The sequence below is a fragment of the Ambystoma mexicanum genome, chromosome 8 (genome assembly GCF_040938575.1).
Source record: "Ambystoma mexicanum isolate Mex_15411 chromosome 8, UKY_AmexF1_1, whole genome shotgun sequence".
Lineage (NCBI taxonomy): Eukaryota > Metazoa > Chordata > Amphibia > Caudata > Ambystomatidae > Ambystoma > Ambystoma mexicanum.
In genome coordinates this window covers 456609621-456632421 of record NC_090929.1, presented here as the reverse complement: position 1 = coordinate 456632421, position 22801 = coordinate 456609621, and the positions used below count along the sequence as shown (strand labels likewise).

Sequence of the window (22801 nt, the reverse complement as noted above, 5' to 3'; positions counted from 1 at the left end):
TGAGAATAGTGCTACATTCGCTTCAAAAATGGTGTAAGCTATCAATGACGAAATCACCTGAAGAATTACTTTATCGTTCCGTCTTTCATTAGGAAATTCGACGATCTTTAAGTCATTGGATTTAATGGCACGTAGGCTTGGGAATAGATCAAATAGTCAGATGATATTTGCACAATTTAGGATCAGCTTATCTTTCGAATCCAGCCTCTCGATCATCAGCTTGAATACCGGCGCTAAGTCTTTCCCTCTTTCGCTTCTGTTTCTTCTGAGGGAATTCACTTGTGAGTCCCGCTGGATACTTGTCGAGTTATCTTTCATGAAATTTTCGCACATATTGCCATCTGCCCCTGCGGCACCCCCAATGCAAGTGGCATGTACATCCTCTTTTCTGGACAAATCGATGCAGGTAACATCACAGCCTTTCTGGTGTACCTTTTCTTGTTCAGAGCATAGTTTCCGCCTTCTTTCGTACATTGTCACAAACAGTGGACTTGCCGGGACAATTGAACCCGATGCAGAAAGCCCTGGTTCCATAACAAGGCGGCAAGTTCGAGTCATCTTGACTCAGTACGCATGTTCTCACCTTGGAGCGTCGGCAGGCCAGCTGGTGTGACCTCAACTTCCTCCACCTCGTCATATGTAGACATGTTTAGGAGGGCCGCCGAGATGTCGTTAGTTGTTGTTTCTGTCTCTTTCGGTGCTTGTTGGGTGAAAGCTTTTTTTGACAACTCTGACTGTTGTATACCTTCTTTTGGATCAAGTTTGCTGGATTCTTTCATCACTATTTGAACAAATTTTATGCTCCTCAAGAATTTTCTTGCTCCTGTGTTTTTATTATTTTTCTTTGCCGGCAAATTCTTAGATTTTTTAGCAGGCTTAGTCAGTTTAGTTTTTAGTTCCACCGATTTTGTACAGGTGATTGAAGTGCCACCAAAAATTGAGAATACATTAAGTTTCTCTACTCCTTGGTTACCAGTTGGCCCGCTTTTCTCCGTGCTTAATTGAGGTTCTGTATTAGATGTTGTCGGTGTTTGATCTTCAATACACAGTTGCTTCTTACAAGCTCTGGCCTGCTCGAAGGCTGTGTTAAATTGGATGTTGGCAATTTGTTCACTTTCAAGTGAGATATCGACTGCTCGGTCCAGTGGATTGGGCACTGCACAAACACTACTTGATTGAGAATAGGTAACCGTATCCAGAGCCTTATTTCCAATGAGGTCAATTGCCTTATCTTGCGGCGTTGGGCCAATCACCACAGGCCCTCTGGAGGCATTTTCAGCTTCTCTCAGAGCACTCTCTGAGTTGCCGCCAGCAGATTGCAATGTAAGTTCAGGGCACACCACCCCAGGCGGCTTTGAGCTTCTTTGCAATATATTATTGCTGTTAGGTTCGTTTTTTCTGTGGGATCCTACTAGACCCAGACCTTCATATTTAGACAAGGCCAAAGTTTCCCGAGCTACTTCTGCCAAGAGTTTTTTATCAGTAGAGTCATTTTTTTTGGTCACATAAAGATTTAAATGAGGCATCCAGGTTTTTCAAGGCTTCAGTGACATTGCCAGAAGACTGGCTACATATGTGCTCCAGGCGGACTACTTTAGTGTTCATTAGGGCAGACAACGTTGTGAGGTTCTTTATTGAATCATTCAGGCTTTCATATAATTTCATGAAGGGGGCCATGGAGATTGCTAGGGAAGACATTATTGCGGTTTGTAACTCAGAAGTCGCGCTGAGTTCTTTGGACGCCAAATTTCTGACCTCCGAGGCGCACTTCCTTGCCTTCCTGGGCCTGTGAACTCTTCCCCTCCTTATTTCCGGAAAGGGTTGTTCTATAAATGAAGAGTCAGACAGGTCACAGGTATCCAATATAACCGTGAAATACGCACACTCTGTTGTGTTTTGTTCAATTCTAATCGTTTAATGTTGCCAACCCTCTTTTGTGAGTTCATTTGATTAAAAGGCGAGTCATCTGAAGAGGCCATGCTTGTCTTCTCCTTTGCACCACAAATAGATGGCTTACGACGTTTGTAGGAGACATTTGCCCATATGTCCTTATTAGGGTCATTTAGTTGAGCATTCTGATGTTTAAGGGCTAGTTTTTGAGCATTCTCACATTGCAGAGCCGTGTCCTTCATTAATTTGCTACTACGTGCTTTGTTCATAGAGACCAAATTGTACAGTATGTTGTTGGCGACATCCATTGAGTCTCGACGTTCTTCACGTGTGTAGGCTGACACCCCACCTACTACAGCTATGTTCGACTCCAGTTCCTGTACATAGGGCTCTTTTAGAGATCCGAGCGTGGAACGGAACACCTCGACATCCAGGTCCCCGCCCACGTTCAGGATAGATCGTCTCCCAGGCAGCTAGACAGGCGAGCGTGTAATCATGCTCACGCCCACATTGTCAGCCCCAGACGCTGACGTGAGAGAGGCACTTCCAGCTGTCCCAACGACTCCGTCAGCATCCACAGCTGAGCCGGAGAGAGCTGGCGTGGAGATCCGCCCACCCGAGGGAAAACCGCCAGAGTCCTCGCTACTGGCACCGCCCCCAGGCGACGACCCCGCTTCACACACGCCGCCATTCACCAGCAACGCCGCAACCACTCCGGCCCCTACAGACCCCGCGTGAGCCGGCAGACCAACACCGGACTCGCCCGACACCTCCTCCTTCTCCCCAGCCTCACGGTCTCCACTGCTCTGCCGTACACCCACGCCCAATGAGCCCCGCGGGCCGTCAAGGATCAGCAGCACGCCAGGTAAGACATCGTTGTGGGTTTTGAGCGAATGTGTGTTATTGCAGGGACCCAACCCACCAGGAGTAGCCTTTTGTTGCATTAAGTGGTTACAAGTACAGTTACTATTACAAATGGTCCTGGCAGGTCTTAACACGCCGTCTACCACTGCACTACACAGGGGCAAATGTTCACAATTGCCGAGCTCCGACTCCTCGTCCGGAACGTTGCAGGTGGCAACATTTAAGTCATCACTCGTTGAGGCACAAGAGTAAAAGCGACTTACTTTTCTGGCTGAAGGCCAATTTGCAGCGCTGTGGTCTCCATTGGCCTCATTCCCTCCCGGTCGTTCGCGTTTCTTCTGTGCCCGTGTTCTGGACATAGGGGTGGTTTGAGCAGCCATTGCTTAGCCGCACTGGCACCACTCGCCAAACAGCCTAACAGCGGTTGAGTCCAGCCCTTTCTCCACAAGTCTGTCCCTCCATTTCTAAAAATCATTTTGGGCTGGGTGTACCTCTACATCTGTGCACCCCTCTTCCAAAGAGGGGTGCACAGATGTACAAATACATCCAACCCAAAAAGATTTTTAGAAATTGAGGGACAGACTTGCTTTGCATCTGTGCCTCCATTTCTAAAAATCGTTTTGGGTTGGGTGTACTTCTATATCCGTGCACACAGATGTAGACATATACCCAAACCAAAACGATTTTTAGAAATTGAGGGACAGATGCAAAACAAGAGCATCTTGCTTTGCATCCGTCCCTCAATTTTTAAACATCGTTTTTTACCTGGCTTTTACCCAGTCCGCCAGAGAGAGACACAGTATGGATGGAACAAAGGGCCATCCATACTGCGTCTCTTCTCTCCAGCCTGAGGGGCCAGGGGGGGCCGGAGCACCCACGTACTCGGCACCCCTGAAACCGGGTCGTGGCCTGTAACTGCCTCTGGTGCCCGGTTTATTTATTTATTTGTTCAATGTTTGTCGGGTCCGTGGACCCGATTCATTTATTTATTTCTGCAATGTTGGTTCGACCACCATTGCAGAAATAAATAAATTAATGGGGTCCACGGACCGACAAACATTGGGCAAATAAATAAATAAACTGTGCCGTGGCCTGTTACTGACTCTGGTGCCCTCTTTTGGGGCGCACCAGAGGCAGTAACAGTTCTCTACCACGCCCGGTTTATTTATTTAATTGTTCAATGTTTTCTGTACAGCCTCGCGGGCCACATGAAATGGCTTGGAGGGCCGTATTCTGGCCCGCGGGCCGTATGTTGGACAACCTTGATCTAGATAGAATAGCCAGACATCCTGGGGGAGGGGTTGCGGTCATTGCTAAATCTCCTCTGACTCTCACACAAATTCCAATTTTCCATTCCATCCAAATGGAAGCCCTTTTGGTAGGCGTTTAGGGTGGGGACAAGTCTGTGTTACATTTTCTCACTGTATATCGCCCCCCTGGTTCGCATTCTGTGATGCGTCCCCAGAGTTTGTAGCTGCACTTCAACAGAAGTATCCTAACATTCTGGGTGTAATCGGCTTTAATGTCAGATTTAACCCTCCTCTGGCCAGCGGCCCAGCTCACTTCCATGATTCCATGGCAGACTTGGGCCTAAACCAGCTTTTATTGGAGCCTACCCACAAGCTAAGCGGTATGCTTGATCTAGGTTTTTCAGCAAATGAACATTTACAAAGTGATCCCCCTCCCCAGCGCAGTGATTTGGTCTGATCACTATCATCTCTCATTTCGTATACCGAAAGTCTCTTGTCCCCAAATGCATGGTCCTATGGCCATAGCGTGCCGGAACTGGCAGCGGGTGGATTGAATGGCACTGGTCACTCTGACGGCCGATAAATGCAATCTGATGGCGACACCTGACTTGTCTACTCTAACGCAGACTCTTCTCAAAGTAGCAGACATTGTCGCACCACTCAACCTCATTTATCCGGGAAAACTCCTTCCACACCTTGGTTTTCAGCAGTGCTGAAAACAGCCTGCCAAGAGGTTTGGGTAGGGGGAACAGATATAGCGATGACACTATGACATACAGGAAAAGGTGCGGTTCCAGAAGTTGATCTACAATTACCACAATGCAATTAAAATCGCTAAACAGTCCTTCTTTACTGGTAGAGTCAAGATGGCTCTTAATCAGTCAAAAGAGCTCTTTTTAGTGATCAAATCATTTAGCTCTACTAATGCCTTTACACCCAAAATACCTCCATTGCAGGCTCTATATGACTCCCTGGCGATAACGTTCATTACTAGGGTGGTCGGTATTCGTGCCCTTATTTAGAGGAACTACTCAGTGATGCCAACTAGTGAAATAGTCGAACCTAATACCAGACCGTCTCATTCTTGGTCAGAAATCCGATCTTCTCGACGGAGGAGGTGTTAAAAGCAATCACAAAATTGACATTGGCAGCCCCTGCTGACCCTATACCAGTGGCAGTACTGCAGGAAACTCTCCCCGGAGTTATTACTCCGGTGACTTCTGCCATCAGTCACTCTTTTCAGCAGGGAATCATTCCCGCATAGTTGAAACAAGCCATTGTCCTTCCATTTTTAAAGAAGCCTCTGCTTGACACCCACGGTCTGAACCAATTACCGACTTATCTCACTTCTTCCTTTCTTAATGAAAGTATTGAAATCTCTGGTGTCCCCCCTTCTCTCTTCTTATCTTGAACACGCAAACAACCTTGATCCATTTCAGTCTGGGTTCCGTCCAGGACGGGGAACCAAGAGTGTCCTAAAGTCAGCAGTAGACGACCTAGCTGTATTGGCATATCAGGGTGGAGTAGGTGCGCTGATACTTCTCGATCTGTCAGCAGCGTTTGATACAGTTCACCAATCCATCTTGCTATCCCGCCTGGCCTTAGCAGGGCTCTTGTGAACCGTGTTGGCCTGGTCCTCTTCTTTTCTATCGGGACGTGGTCAGTCACTTTCTTTCCTTCCCTCATTTTTTTCTCTCAGTCTCACACTCTATCCTGTGGTGTTCCTCAAGGCTCTGCCTTATCCCCTATGCTATTCAACCTTTAGGTTCAGTCGCTAGTTGCTCTCATCTGCTCCCGCAGCTTCAGAAGCTACGCATATGCGGACGACACCCAGATTTTGGTACGGTTAGATCTTGACCAATCAGAGGTGTCGTCGAGACTGTGCGAGTGTCTTTCGGCCGTGAAGAGTTGGATAGACAGCAACTGGCATAAACTGAACAGGGATAGGATGGAGGTGATGGTGGTGGGCTCTCTTTCTGGGACCTCTTTGTCGACCCTGGCGTTCTGGCCATCTGTCCTGGGTGTTCTTCCATCCCCAGTCACGTCGGTCAAAAACATAGGAGTTGTGCTGTCATCAACACTGTTGATGGACGGACAAATTAGTTTGGTCTGTAAAACGGGCTTCTATCTGTTGAAGCTACTTCGCAAGATCATGCCTTTTCTCCCAAAGGACCTGCGTCCTCAGGTGCTGGCCTCATTAATCTCTAGCTGCATCGACTACTGCAATGCCCTTTACCTGGCGCAACCTAAAGGCTTGATTCAGCGGCTTCAGCGATTGCAGAATATGGCGGCCAGAGTGGCGACAGGATCGCCATATGGCACCCACATTAGTCCAGTGATTCAGGCACCTCACTGGCTTCTGGTGGCAAAGAGAATTAAGTTTAAAGCCCTGTGCCTTGTATACTGGGCGTATTAGGGGTTTGGGGACGAATTTCTTCAGGACAAATTTAGGCCATACACCCCCCTCAAGGTCCTTACGATCAGAAGCAGCAAATCTGGTAATGATCCCGAAATTCCGGAGCACCCGCTTGGGTGGCTGGGCTTTTCCAGTCGCGGCTGGTGCCCTATTGAATGAGCTTCCTACGGGCATGCGTGATCTAACAAACCACCTGCATTTCCGGCGTGCACTAAAAACTTTGCTTTTCTAAACCTGTAGTTCACTACCCTAGTTGTGTGTCATAGCACCAATGTGCCCCTGTGGTGGATATGCGCTTTAAACATTTCTGTAACATAACAGAGAGAAGGGGATTTGCCCAGGATAACAAAATGTTGGTACTGTGGGGAATCCAGCTTTTCTGTTTCCAAATGATAGACCTGGCCTACAAATGGATGACACAAATATGAATTGTCATATCAGGCAAAACTTACCAAGCCTCCCACCAAAATTGTTATTGTGTGCCTCCCCCCCACACATTTCTTGTATGCCATCATTTGTTTAACTTGTGCGAAACAAATGGGCCTCATAAGGTAACCTGACATTGTAGCAGAGGTTATAGAAACATGTCAGCCATAGCCCAGGGTTCACTTTTAGAGGAGAAATGGACACAGCAGGGAACGAATATCTTCACAAGTTAATGCAGTAAAATAGGTGGAATTAAACATTAGAAATGCATCTGAGTTATTCCACAAATTGAAATGTCAAATGCAAGCAAGAACAAATGCTTTGAGTTACGACTTCCAAATTTCTATGGAGAAGAACTGCTACGTCTTGAAACCGTAAAGATCACTCATGTGTTTCCATGTCATGTAGCTGCTGGCACTTGCAGCTTCACTGCGCTAGATTGTCCTCCCCAGTCTGATGTTGATGAAGTGAGAATGGCCTGGCAGGAGGGCCAGCAAGTATTGAAAGAAAATTACAAACGAATGGGAGACACTAGGAGAAAATAGCTCCTGGCACCCTGGCAGGTTCAATGCCCCAAACAGATGCAGAGGCCTGCTCTGTAGCCCAGCCACCAAAACAAAAGAGAATGTAAATGCTCCTTCATTGCCGGCAAGGCCCCATTTATAGAGCAAAGCCTGTCTCAAATTGACCCACACACCCCACTCTCTGTTTTAGAACAACCGCTGGGAGAAGCAGTGGACAGGGTTCTACGATGAACCAGCATGTTTTTTTTTTTACCCAATATTTCTGAATTTGTTTTGTCCCACCACTCTCAATAGCCCTGCCTTAAACTCTTACTTCCTAAACCCATGCATGGTTGTCACATAGTGACGCGGCGTGCCCCGCGCCCTTCCACATCGTTATGTGGGGCGCCCCACGTATGGGCCGGTATGTTAAGGAAAGTGACATTGGGTTAGGAAGGGGGCGGGCTGAGGGACGGAAAAGGGGTTTTAGTTTCAGTTATATACAGGGCAAGAATAAAGAAAGTTCCCTGCTACCTGTGGTGTGTGTGTGTCGCAGTTATTTAGTCTGTGGATGCCGAGCCACACGAGGCCCGCATACTGGGGACTGTGGTCCACCCACCCTGACATTAGCGACGAAGGTTCCAACATAAACCCATGCCCAATCGTGCACTGGGCCCCCCAATAGGAGCACAGGCCGGCAGATGACACACACGTGGCCCCGGGATACGGCCCATGCTCCTACCAGTGCGCTTATTCGGACGGTGCCGCCGGGCACGCGACACGCGTACTGGCACGCCTCCATGCATATGCAGTGCGCTCCATGCCTCCCCAGAGCTCCCAGTTACGGGAAAAGGGGGAAGAATCTTGCCGGAGGCCCGGCACTGTTAAACTACGCCTCCACCCGCTCGCAGCTCACTCCACACCTCCCCAGCACTCCCAGGCATGGGAAAAGGGTGGAAGACACTGCCAGAGGCCTGGCACTGTTAGCAATTACACATTTTCAAGCCCCTCCTCCTGCACAAGGAATTGCACACCCAGGTGAGGCACTAGGCGCATGTGGGTGCACAAGAAAGCCTATATTTGCACCTGAGCTACAGGAGATTATACAGGGCTACAACACAGGGCCCTGGGGAAGGACAGACAGATCAAACCTACTCACCAATCCATCAGAGGGTAACTGCCCACCAACCTACACAGCAGACGGCAAACACAGGAAGCCCCCCTCCAGCGTCCAACCAGCAGCTGGTGCTCCCTGGAACAACCAGGCCTCATATCATGTTAGACAAAGACGTCACATCCACAATAGGTGGTGGGCCATCAGGACACATGCCCCCCTCGGGTGGGGGATCTCAAGTGATACACCTGCAAAACGCCTTTGGCATACGCGAACCAGCAATCTGGGCCCCAGATTGACGACATGGCTACGTGATTTCCAATTCTACGTAGGGGCCATAGGGCTCCATGATGACACACAACTCAAAAACATGCTGTCTATGGCAGTGGGACTGGTGGTCAGAGACATCACAGGCAAACTAATCACACTCAAAACTGCATTTTACCAAGACCTGCACACCAAACTATCAGAGTACATCACATCCCATACCAACGTCAACTATGAAAGGCATGTCTTTCATTCTACATGCCAGAACAAGGGAGAATCCCTAGACAACTTCGTGATGAGACTGAGAATCAAGCAAAAACACTGCAAATTGTCATCACTAATGCTATGGTCTCAGGTCATAGCTGGCTGCGGTCTCAGGGCATAGCTTGCTGCGATTCCCAGTCATTTCTAAAGGATCTCTTGCAGAAACAGCGGTTGTTGGATAAAATTCTTGCCCTAGCATGCATCAAAACAACAGTTGAATCACAGTTGGACAACCTGGGCAAAGTCACGCTGCATCCTAAAACCTCTGAACAAGACGCCATCAACAAATTGTTCATCACACCAAACCAGCCGACCAGATGCACAGAAGCCACATGCTGGATACAAATACCCTCACACAGGTAACTGCCCCACCGTAGGGCAAAAAGGTGCTGCATGTGGTTGTGACAACCTTTTTAGGGCTGCGTGCAAAATGCGCCTACGCACCCGGTCAGCCGGAGAGTTCTCAGGGAACGAAGGAGGACAGCACTGTCAAGCCCCCACGAGGGCGGACCGGACAACGAACCAAGATGGCAGTGACGTGACGAGCGTAACCACAGAAAATCATACACGAGAGAGGCATACAGGCCGTCTGAAGACTTCAGACGCAGTGGCCGCAGACGCTACGTCCACTACATTGAGATGAGATCAACTTCCAGAAGTGAGTCACCCTCATCAGGCGAAGACCAGCGGAAAAAGGGATATGTGTGGGCTCTAAATAATAGCACTGCAACCCAATACAGTCCGGTCCTAACACTCCAAGTTAACGACATGCCACTGGAATTCCTAACAGACACGGGAGCTACGGTTCACATAATCAGTGAACAAGCATACCACATGCTCAAGAAGACACCAAAGCTCAAGAAGCCCACTGTCGACATCTACTCATACAGCTCCACCTCGCCACTGCCATGCAAAGGTATCATCTCTGCCATGTGCACTCACAATGATCATGCAGCAAAGATCCGGCTGCATTTCCTCAAGACAGAAGTGAACAGCGGCTGTATACTCAGCTTCAAAACAGCGGTGGAAATGGGTTTAGTACACATCCTTTACCAACTGATGGCTTATAAGTATTTTGAAAGACCCAAAGACATTGAAGCAGTATTTCCAAATCTGTTTAAAGGGCTTGGAAAGCTGAAAAATCACAAAGTCCAGCTCCACATCAACCCAGAGGTCAAACCAATTGAGCAGCACGAAAGGGGTATTCCCATTAATATCCAAAGGCTGGTAGAGGAGGAGATCAGCAAACTCCTAAAATAACACATCATCAAGCCTGCGACAGGGCCCACCCCATGGGTGTCCCCCATAGTACCCGTCCCGAAGAAATCCCCGGATGGTTCCATCAGACTATGCGTGGACATGAGGAGGGCGAGTGGAGCAATTGAGATGGAACGGCACCAGGCACCCCGAACAACGGACATGATACACTTACTGCATGGTGCTAAATTCTTTTCAAAGTTGGTCCTCACAAAAGGCTACCACCAGATTGAGATTGCACCTGAGTCACGATACATGACCACCTTCGTCACCCACATGGGTTTATTCCAATACAAACGGCTCAGATTCGGCATCTCGTCTGCGGCGGAGATATTTCAAGAGGAAACCCACAACGTAATTCTCCACGTCCCAAACTGCCTGAATTACTCGGACGACGTGCTTGTCTTTGGCAAATCAAAAGAAGAACATGATGTGGCCCTGCATTTGCCTGCTCAGCATTCGAGGCGGCAGGACTTACACTCAACAGAGCGAAATGCAAATTCAGAAAAGGCTAGCTCTGATTTTTCGGTCACATCTTCTCGGAGAAGGGCATGAGGCCGGACCCCGACAAGGTAGCAGCATTGAAGACCGCCCAGCCACCCCAAAATGTATCCAAACTGCGGTCATTCTTGGGTCTAGCAAGCTATTGCTTGAGATACTTGCAAGATTACGCCACAGTCAGCAACCCCCTTCGCCTACTCACATGGAAGGACCAGTCTTTTGAATGGTCGACTGACTGCCAATGTGCTTTTGAAACCCTTTGTAGCAACATCTCCAAGGCAGAGGACATGGCCTACTTTAACACAGACAGGAAGACCAAAGTAATCGTAGATGCCAGCCCAGTCAGCCTCGGCACCATAATGATGCAACGGGACCCCTCGTACCCAAATGGCCGGTTTATAGTGGCCTATGCGAGCACGAGCCTCACGGCCACAGAACAAGCATACTCCCAGGCAGAGAAAGAAAGCCTGGCAGTGGTGTGGGCCTGTAAGTACTTTCACCTCTTCCTGTATGGGAAGGCGTTCACAGTCATCACCGACCATCAGGCCCTCCTGACGATATTCTGCGATCCCAAGGCGAGAATGCCCCCCAGAATAGCCCGATGGGGTCTGCGGCTACAGGACTATAAGTTTGACATTAAGCCCGGGAAAAGAAAGCAATCCCGCTGACTACCTATCTAGGCATGCTAGGGGTCCCCCACAAGCAGGCCCTTCGATCGCTGATGCATACATCAATTACGTCATTCACCACCTACAACATCTACCAGTGGACTGGGCCACCCTAAAAAAAGAATCGGAAAGTGACCCGGCCCTCGCGATCATGACCCACTGCATCAAAGCGGGCAAAATGGTGCACATCAAGCACCAAGCGAGACGGAACGAGTCTGTGAGAGAGAACATATGATCTCTGGAGCTGGTGAAAGATGTCCTGACAGTGGTGGACGATCATATAGTCATGAAGGGCTGCAAGGTCATAATTCCAACATCAATACGAGAACGGACAGTCTTGCTGGCGCATGAAGGCCACCGGGGGGTAGTTTCCACAAAATGCCTCCTACGTCAAAAGGTGTGGTTCCTCAAATTGGATGCCCCAGTAGAGGAGGTAGTCAGCAGGCGCACCACCTGCTCACTGGTGGCTCAACCGTCGCACCCCAACCCACCGCAAATGTCTCATCTCCTAGAAGGTGTCTGGGAAGAATTGGCCGTGGATTTCTTCGGACCACTTCGCAATGTAACATATGTGTTGGTACGAATTGACGAACACTCTCGCTTCTCGAACGCAGAACTGATCGGGTCCACAGCAGCGACGTGCGTCATCCCAGCACTAGATCACATGCTATCGACCTACGGGGTACCAAAAGTAATAAAGTCAGACAACGGCCCACCATTCACGAGCCACGACTTTGAGAACTTTGCACACTACATGGGGTTCCAACACCGAAAGATAACCCCATGATGGTCCCAAGCCAACAGCATTGTGGAACAGTTCATGGCCAATATCATGAGAACCCTACAGACAGCTAACCTAGTCAACAAACCGTTCAAGCAGGCGCTATATCAGCTCCTGCTGAATATCGCCACACAGCACAACAGGAGTCAGCCCATCCGACATCATGTTTCATCGAGTTGTAAGAAAGAGACTGGCTGAAGCCCCCGTTCCAGTACAGACCACACCGCTCGAACAACAGGTCAGAGCTTGAGACCAGGAACAGAAGGAAAGAATAAAGGAAAGAGCAGACTCACAATGAGGGTCGAAAGAGTGTGGAATAGAACCAGATCATCACATAGTGGTATGCCAACTGAAAACAAGAAAGGAAGACCCGTCATTCGCACCTGAACGGCTGGTTGTAACCAGTATAAAGGGCGCAATGATAACCGCCATTGGAAAACACCAGCGCTCCATAACAAGGAACTCCTCCCACTTCAAGAAACTCGAGGGCATCATGCCTCCAGCGTGGGAACAGTTGTACCCCAGTCCAGATGACCCGTTCTCAGATGATCCCTATCAAGGAGACGGCGAGCAGTCTGAAGAAGATGAGAGCAATGAAGGTGAATGGCCACCCGCACAGGAACTCCTTCTCCCCACGAGGCCTCAACAATGCTGCATAAAACCTCAAAGACTGATTGAAGAAATGGGGTGAAACTGTGAGTGACGCAGCATGTTAAAAAGGGGGGAGATGTCATATTGTAACATGGCATGCCCTGCGCCCTCCCACATCATTATGTTGGGCGGCCCACGTTTGAGCCGGTATGTTAAGGGAAGTGACATTGGGTTAGGGAGGGGGCAGGCTAAGGGAAGGAAAAGGGGTTTTACTTTCAGTTATGTACAGGGCAGGAATAAAAAGGTTCCCTGCTACCTGCGTTGTGTGTGTGTCGCAGTTATTTAGTCTGTGGATGCCAAGCCTCAGAGGCCCGCATACTGGTGAGTGTGGTCCACTCACCCTGACAGTTGGTAGGGAGCAAAATCCGTGAAATCCAATCTTTTTTTGGGATGAAGTAGTTTTGACAATTTTCAGAAATGTATTTCAGAAAATACGCACTCTGACGTTTTCTGTGGCCATGTGCGAGAAGGCCACCCAGTTGTAGATTTGCTTGGGATTCTGGGACTTGTCAGTGCTTTGGGGTGGTAAATTGAGGGGGGCTTTGGTTGGGGGGCGTGACCTAAGTACGAGTGGTTGAGCCCCTCCCACCCCCATCCCTTGCATTCAAGGAGACGTGGTTAAAGAAATGCCTTCTGGGGTCGCTTCCCTCCCAGGCAACGCTTTAACCACACAGCTCCTTGAATGCAATGGGCTGCCTGCTGGTGATGTCTCTTTATTCCGAAACAGGAGGAGAGCTGGGTTGGCCAGCCTCTCCTTTTGTTTCTGAGTAAAGAACTAACACACAGTGAAAGCTGTTTAACCAAGCACGGTTGATGGGCTTCCTACTGCATGTTTGCTCTTTACTCAGAAACTAAAGGAGAGGCTAGCCAACCCAGCCCTCCTCGTGTTCCTGAATAAAGAACCATCACTCAGCAGGTTTAGCTGAAGCGCTGCTCGGTTACATTGCTGACTTCAGGTGTCATTTCGGACTACAAAAAAGAAAAGACGTTCAGAAATGCTGACACCCATGTAACTGTGTAGCCCTCGGCTCAATGGTGGCCTGAGAGGTTGGCGTGATTTGGGGCTATTCAGGGGCATCCCTGGCAGGGCACCCGGCTCGGGAGCACAACTCAGAGACTGCCAGAGCTTGGCCCCAGCTAGCCCCAGCCCACATATAGCCCTTCTTGTAGTTTACGAAGTTTCAAATGGGAAAAGGAAAAACGACAGTTCCAGAATCCAAAGGGAAAAAACAGGACTGGATGGCCTCCACAAGCATGGCCACTGGAAACTTAAGAGCTCTGCGCACTAGTGACCGGAACAAATCATGCACTCACCTGAAGATGCCCATAAACCCTCATGCTTTGCTATTGGAGGGCTCACTTTGACCGAAGGAAGGGGCTAGTAGTACATTCAGTCCGTGCTTACATTATGGACTCTTGACGGTTTGCTTTGTGTAGTAACAGAAGACCGCACACCGAGGGTAAGGTAAGCAATAGAGGATTTATTCAGGTAAAAGACCCCATGCGGGTCGGTCCTGTCACCAAGAAAGCCAGGTAGATAATGAGGAACCGTTGGCCCCACCTGTCAACTGACACTAGCGATGCGCACGCGATGGCCTTCCAGGTTAGAACGTTGAAGTTCATTGCGTGCACATCAGGTGCGGCAGATACAACATATGTTTCCTCTTACATATAGCAGGTATGAACAAAAAAGAGATCACATGGAAATGGCGATGAATAAAATGCTGTCACAACAAGTGTACGAGTACAATAACAGTACAAGGACATGTGGTGCAGAGATGATAAAACACAGAAAAAGTAATTAAAAACTATGTTAAATAATCATTGAATTTAACCGGTCTCCTTCTCAACTGACCAGTGATGCCCTCATCACACTTTCCCATGTCATGATGTTCCAAAATCTCCTCATGTCCCCCTTGTGCCCCTTCCTGTAAGTCATCACGAAACCCACCCAAATCAATGACATGTGGTGAGGAAAGCACCCTGCCACTCAACCTCTTACAGTTGCCCCTGTCATCGGCTCCTTTGTACCATTCATCCCCCATCTCTCTAAATTCATCACTGCAACCCTCCAGAGAATTATTCTCCATCACGTGGACATGACGCACAAGGGCAACACAGTCTTTACTCCATCTTCTGTCATCACTGGTCAGAACATGACTTTTCCCCACTCTCACCACTTCAATGGGATCAAAATAACGGGAACACCCTTTAGGCACACCAAAATGCTTCTTTACTCGAACCACGTCGCCTATGCATACCTTACCCCATCCAAATACATCTGCTCATTTGCGCACTGTTTGTCCACAACCAGCCAGTGAGGGTATATCTCTGAGTGCATCTTCCTGTCCCTCATCTTCTCGAACAGGATAACACCTGTCAGTACGTGTGGTGTGTCTCTGAACGCCCACATAATTTCCTGTATGGATCTCCAATCGAGGCCATTGGCAAACGTCAAATGAATAGTTTCCTTAATGATGCCATTGGTACGTTCAGACAATTGGCCTTGGGATTAGATAAAGCGGTGCAGTGATTTCCAATGCCATCCTCTTCCAGGTATTCCCGCATCTCCTGTGACACTAATTGGACACCAATATCGGAAATCACCACCTTGGGATATCCCTCTCTAGCAAACAACCTTTCCATAAAGTCAATAACACATTTAGTGGAAATGATTTCCACAAACTCCACCTCGAACCGCCTTGACGTACAATCAACCATTAATGGCAAATCTATATTCCTGTCCCAACACACTCATAGGTCCCATGAAGTTGAAAGCCACTTTCTCCCATGTGTGCTCCGGTACATTCACATTCTCAATCTCCATCTTCTGGGGTTTTTGCGATGTATCAATCCCACCACAAGGAAGGCAAGCACCCACCTCCTCATCCACCATGTCCACCAAAACTTTGCTCTTAACCTAAGCATGGTTAAGCTCTTACCAAGATGCCCTGTATGCGAACGCATAACCAGTTCTCTCCGAAGTGAAATAGGGGGAACTAACATTTCTCCTCTAGCCAAACCCACCTGGAACTGCTCTGCTCATCCCATATCTTATAGAAAGGTGAACTGACTTCCTCCCCATACTGCCAACCACGTTCAGTCCTGGACATGGCTTCTGTGAGAAACAAAAGGCTGTCTCACCTACTAGTCCCCAGGGATCTCTCTCTCAGGTGGCCAGGGCATGGCCATCTCCTTTGTATCCAGACCCTGGGGGTGGACCAGTGCGGGAGGATCACCTGGGTGAGGGGTCTTCGGAGAGTGGGGGTGAGACGACCTATGGTGAGACACAGTATTCCCCCTTTCCCGTACACATTAGCCATACTATTTTCTAGGATTTTCCAACGTCCCAACTCCTCCCTTAAGAGGCTAACTCTTACATATCTCATTGGACATGTCCCGCTAATCGGGTCAGGCAAAGTCAGTCTATTCACTATAATTGCATACATCTGATACCGATTGGCTCTCCCCACACGGATAAAAGGCGGAACATAGAGACAATTATGGGCAAGTTGGAACACGAAGAGGAGCAGAACCTCTGGGGTAAGGGCGAACCTACTGGAGCAGAGCATCCAACAGAGGGTTGAGAGCAAAGGCTAGAGACGCCCATGAGATCCCTGCAGGAGGTTGTTGCCTCCGAAGAGCCATGAAAGATATGTGGAGAAGGCCAAATCCCAAACAAGAAGACTGCATTGAGTTTCAAGGGCACAGGTGACCCTCCTGGGTGAACGACAGGATTGGGGGGCGAGGCCAAGCCTCTGGTATTAACCTTGACTCATGAATTAAAACTGCAAAGACAAGAAAGGCATGCGCACAGCCGGTGAGCTGGCGAGCGACATGAAAGGCCGGTGTGTGTTAAGGAAAGATTTAAGTTGCAACAGTATATTTCACAATTGAAGGCTGCACGCGTGTGGATGAGACGTGAAGGAAAGCAGACCTTTGGTGAACTTTAAATTACTGATAACTGTGAAGCCAGTGATACTGAACAGCGGAGTAGTCCAGCGAAGTAGCCCACTTGAAAGTCTCAGCGAAAGGTGAAATGCTGTTATAACGCAGCAACAAAGGGAATGAACTCTAAAATGCAAAATGGTGAAGATCAACCACAGTGAAAGGGGAAGTGAAAAGGTGAATGCTGTACTTTTGTGCTCATGATGTTTGAGCTACCTAGAACAAGAGACACTGGGGCAAATAACACAATGATGTGAGCTGAAGAGAACGTCGAAGTGGTTCTGCGGAGGTCTATAATCAAAGCCTTGCACATTAGAAACTCTTCAACATCAGTAAAAGGTACAAGCCCGACTGAGGGAGACTAGAAGTGTGATAAGTTAGGAGAAGGGAACCCCTAACGAATGTGAATTAAGCTTGGGGAAGGGTACCCCTGCAAGCGCTGTGATTGCGAGGTCCGAGCCCAGCTGAGGGAGATCTGCGTTGAATCAGGTACTTGTTGATTGAGAGGTGCGAACCCGGCTGAGGGAGACCTATGTGAACTGTTAAAGCTTTAAGAGGTCTGGCCCAATGGAGGGAGACTTACATGAACTTTTTGTTGAACTCTGAAAGAACTTTGAACTGAAAACCAGTGACTTGAACGTGGAAGGCCATGCGGACCTCGATCCACGTTTTGATCTGCCTTTGTTTTGAGAACCTGAGCCAGAGTGTGTCATCCTGTCCACGGGGGGCACCTTACTCTGTGCTGTCCAATGTGGGGAGGAGAGCTGACTCAGCCCCATTGATTCTTTATATTCTAACACTGATTTTCTTTTGCATATATATTCCCCTTTTTGTATATCAAATAGGGCAGGCATAGGTTGTGTTAGAGACTCCTCCCATTAAAGCTACAAGGCAAAGTAGGAGTTTTTCCCAAACCCCCAGAAATTGAATAAAGGTTTAACAAATTGTACCTCTTGTGTGAGTGTCATACTTGTGCTACTATGCCTCCCTTACACTTCCTTCAACTCACAATCATTTTCAATGCCTTCCAACCAGATCTCATTGGAAAATGCCCTGTCCATGGTATCGATCACCTGTGCAATCCACTCATCACTCACTGCCTCTACTTCCACTGGACACATTTTAGGGGACCTTGATAAGCAATCTGCGACAGGATTACAATGCCCTAGGACACATCTGACCACAAAGTTGAAACCCTGCAGGGACGATAACCATCTGGCAATCCTAGGCGTGGCTAGACCCGAACCCCTTGTGTTAAGCAAATGTGCCAAGGGCTTGTGGTCGCTTCTGATCACATACGGAATACCGTAAATGTAGGTCTTGAAGTAGTATGAAGCCCAATAACACGCCAAACTCTCAGTCTCAATGGTAGAATATCTGGATACAGTAGCAGCAAGTGCCTGTGATGCAAATGCTACCGGTACATCCACGCCCTTCCTGTACCGCCTACTGCACCCAGACCACGGTTACAAGCATCCACAGTAATAGTGGTTTCTTCTGAAGGATTAAACCTATGTAGTGTGGGAGCAGGATCAGGGTTGGAAGCCTGTGACGGAAATGTTCAAGGGAGAAAAAACCGAAGATTATTTTTCTGAAATAACCTTTCATCACTTCTCCCCTGAACATTGCTGACTTGGCCCCTGCCCCCACCCACACCTACACCCTCAGCCCCCTATTTACCTTGCGGCAGCACACTTCGCTGTGTGCCACCGACTCGCTGTGTCCCTGCAACACCTGTTCCCTTTCATTTCCGTGATCGGAACCGGCGCCGCAGGGTTCTTTCCTTTTTTTTTTTTTCTTTTTGGGATCAGCTGCGTGGGACACCCCTGTAACCCCCACTCACAATATAGTGAACAAGAGTGCGGGGGCACCCCGACAGCCTCCGCATCCCATTGCACCGAATGGGGGATTTGGTCAAACTTTTCACAGTTCGGAATTTTTGAACGGCCGAAAATTCGGCCAAATCTCCGATTTGCGCTTTTTTTTGGCTGCCTTTTTTTAGCATTGGCCACATCTTCCTTCATTTTCCTGAATACCTTTTCTTCTTTCTCTCCCCACACAAATTCTGCCCTTACTTTCAACAAATCCCTCAATACAGCAGAGTTAGCCAAAAAATTCTCCACAAACTTGGCCTAAAATTCTATCAGACCCAGGAATGACTTCAACTCGGTGCTGGAGCTCTAATTTCCAAAATGGCATCAACCATCTCTGGGGGAGTTTCTAGGCCACTTGTGGACAGACTGTGACCCAAGAATGATACTTGGTGTACCTTACACTGGCATTTGTCCCTCTTGACAGTCATTCCTGCCACCTCAAGCCTTTTCTGGACCTCATTCACTCTCAGATCATGCTCCAATTCAGTCTTACCTCCCACCACAATATCATCCTGGAAGCATCTTAAGCCAGGAATAGCCCTTAAGAGATATTCCATAATTTTCTGAAAAACAGCAGACGCTGACGCCAAGCCAAAAGGTAGTCTCTTAAACTGGTACGCACCCATGGGCGTGATAATGTGATGTTTGGTGCAAATCCACCGGTGGTAGGCTGCTGACAGGTCCAGAGTAGAAAACCACTCTGTCTCCTCCATAATTGACAGAATTTCATTAACTCTGGGTAAAAGATGGCTGTTGACCAATATATTGTGATTTAAGTCTCTTAAATCAACGCAAAGCCTAATCCTTCCAACAGGACACTGGATAACAACAATGGGAGATAACCATTCGCTTCATTAAATCGGTTCAAAATCCCCCTGTTAGCACAAACCCTGCAACTCCAACCTCACCTTTTCCCTAATCCTAAATGGCAGCTTTCTCACCTTGTGTACACACTGCCTGGCACCCTCCACCAACTGAATTTTGTGGCAGTATATGCACAACTTACCAATCCCTTTGAGGAACACATTGCTAAACTTACTCCCTACCTCCTCCATGAATTTCTTCGATGTATCCTTACCAATTAGCCTTACTTATATTTCTTTTCCATGGTGTAATTCCAATCTGAGCTTTCCTTGGTGCTTCCACCCCAATAAACAATCCCCTTTAGTAACAACATACACCTTAGCATGGATGTGTCTGTTGCCATATGCAACGTTGCACCAAACCAAAACTTTTATATCAATTTCGCCACCACCATACACCTTGGGCCATATATCAGACATATGTAATGTGTGACCCTTGCCACACCAGATCTCCTTGTATTTCTCCTCTGAAATGATTCTGTACGGGATCCTGAATCCGCCAATGCCATCACAGGGCACCCAGCCATCACAATCTCCACCTCTGGTGGGGTGTGTGTACTCTCCCTCTTCATTATCTCCCACCTCCTCCACAATATGTACAATCTTCTTAGACCACTCATTCTTTTCCTCTAACACACACTATATCCGGCCTCACCCTCCGATACATTTTGGTTGAATTAGAAAAATCTGGAGGAATGGGCCGCTCTGCCACACTTCCTACACTTCCCTCTCATGGCAGGACATTCTTTAGGGTTAAGACCATGCTTTTCAAATCCACAACTAGGGCAATGCGCCTTTCTGGTAACTTGTTGGGCATTTTGACTGCCCCCTGTTCTACTGAACTTTTTTACTGCACACACCTTCTCTTCCTCACTTACGGACTCTATTGGTACCCCAGTGTGCTTAATCACACGCTCTCCTTGGCATTGTTTGCATTCACCTCCTTCAAGCACATACTTGTTAGCTCCATACCCTGCGCTATCGATAAAGCTTCTTGTAATGGTGGGCCTGCCATAAACGTTCTTGTATTTTGAGATTAGATGTGTGCATCATTAGTTGGTCTCAGATATATTCATCCTCCCTCCCCATGAATTGGCACGAAGCCAGTCACCCTCTTAAGTCAGCCACAAATGCATCCACCGATTTAAACCCCCTGCTTCCTTGAGAAGAATGTATACCTTTCCAACATAACATTCACCGGTTTACCGTACTGAGCTTCTAACTTTCTCATCGCCTTCCCTGCTCCCACCATCCAAACCATTCTCCCCTTGAACATCTAGTAGTTTCTTTATTACTCTTACCACCTCCGTCCCCCCCCCCCCCCACAACACATGAGAGTAGAAAACGTTCTCTCATCCGAGAATCTCTCCAACCCAGATGCTGCAAAATAAAACTTGAAAAGATCTTTCCAATCCTCCCATGGTACTGGCGGTTCCCCTGGCGTGGCTAAAAACTTTGGAGGTGGGTCGAGGTTCTGTATGATGATGACACCCACACACCGCCGTGAAATGAAATGAAGTGTTACCCCAAGTACACCATAATTCACAATCCAAACACTACAAATGAAGATTCCCACACGAAAAACAAATCCAGTGAAGTGACAAAGGAAAAATAGCCTGCAGAATACATGTATACTTTGAAATGGGTATAATACAACTGCAACCTTGCAGTTGTATTATACCCTGAATAATAATAGAAGAATGCCGCAATGAGGTCTTCCTTCCTCGTCGCCAACAAGATATGTAGTAACAGAAGACCGCACACCGAGGGTAGGTACGCAATGGAGGATGTATTCAGACAAAAGCCCCCATGCGGGTCCTGTCACCAAGAAAGCCAGATAGATAATGAGGATGCGCACGCGATGGCATTCCAGGTTAGAACATTGAAGAGCCATCGCGTGCACATCATCGGAGGGGGGGGGCCGAGGGGGGTAGATACATTTTGTCTATCACAAATGCAGGAGTACAAGCGAAGCCCCAGAATGCTGTGCTATCAGGGCTTGATGTTCGTTGCACAGCTTCAGGGAGGGTGAACCGAGAAGATTACATTACTCACCAAACAACAAAAATGGTCTGAGCCCCTAGCCTGGGGGTAACTGCAATAACAAACATTTAGCATAGCTGATAAGTGCCCTCAGATGCCACAAGGAAAGCCTTCGTCCAGTCCAAGAAGGCGTTGCATTCCTGAAGATTTAGTTCTGTTTTTCTTACTGCAAACACGTGCCACAAGTCCCAGCATGCAAAGCGTTGTTGGCTTAAAAGGCTGAATTATAAAGACGTCACACAAAACAGTGTCAGTTAAAGGGGGCTGATGGCAAACATTTACTAAAAAACATGCCTAGAGACGGCATGTTAGGCTGCACATGAAATAAACAAACTAGCAACTCACTGACTTAGTGAAACCAGAGAAGTCGATGTATCTGCCCATTCGTGTAAAACAAAGCTGCCAGAGGCAATCTTAAAATCAGCCTTGGCACAGCTTGCCGAATCCACCAGACGCCTCTGCTGTGACCCTCCGCCCCCTTCCCGCTGCCTGCCAACTACTCACCCATTCCATGACAGGCAAAAGGACGGGCTCGTGCAGGATGCCCTCCGGGGATTCAAATAAGCGAAAGCCAGAATAGATTTCTTGCATGGCTTTATTTACTGCAGGGGTTTAAATAACCCCCGCCCCCGGCCTGGTCAGATCCCAGACAGTGCACATACTCTGCACCGGCTTCCGGTCCAGCAGAGACAATAACTCTTTGTTTAACGTGGCCGAAAGAAGCAGCTTTTTCTTTCCTTCTCAGGCTTTTTTTGTATGGGAGGTTGATGTGAAAAAAATGACACGCTGATACATTCATTAATAATCTAACAAGGGACTATGTCCCGAATATGTTATGATGGGTGGTGGCAGATGGAGGCTAGACACAGACGAGCCGTGGAGCCACTTGTTGTGAAGCCAGGTAGTCTGTCGTAGAGTATGGGGCATGATGTCATTACTAGGTGAGTGGGGATGTCGTTGGAATGTTGTTCTCTGACTGTAGTCTGTGTGTTCCAATGTTCTCAGTTAAGAACAGTGAACTGGCTGGATTGGATGTGCCAATGTTTTTCTCCTACCTGTCATTTGTACCAAGTAACATACTGGGGAATAAACTCACCTTATAACTTATCTTCTGCTCTGGCTTGGTGAGTGATCTGAAGAACCCCATTACGTCATAGTCTTTATTCTACATATTTACATGTTAGGGTTCCTGTTACTTTTAGCATATATTACAGGACAAGG

General features: G+C 48.1%; 1 protein-coding gene across 2 annotated transcripts in view; it reads right to left on the bottom strand.

The window, feature by feature from the left end:
• Positions 1-22251, bottom strand: part of KLHL17 (kelch like family member 17) — a 443767-nt gene extending 421516 nt beyond the window's left edge. For both annotated transcript variants that reach the window (XM_069610061.1, XM_069610062.1), the window contains exon 1: positions 22085-22251. In XM_069610061.1, the coding sequence (XP_069466162.1) occupies positions 22085-22171 (87 nt within the window). In that variant the 5' untranslated portion in view covers positions 22172-22251. The remainder of the gene's footprint in view (positions 1-22084) is intronic.
• Positions 22252-22801: the final 550 nt, after the last annotated feature.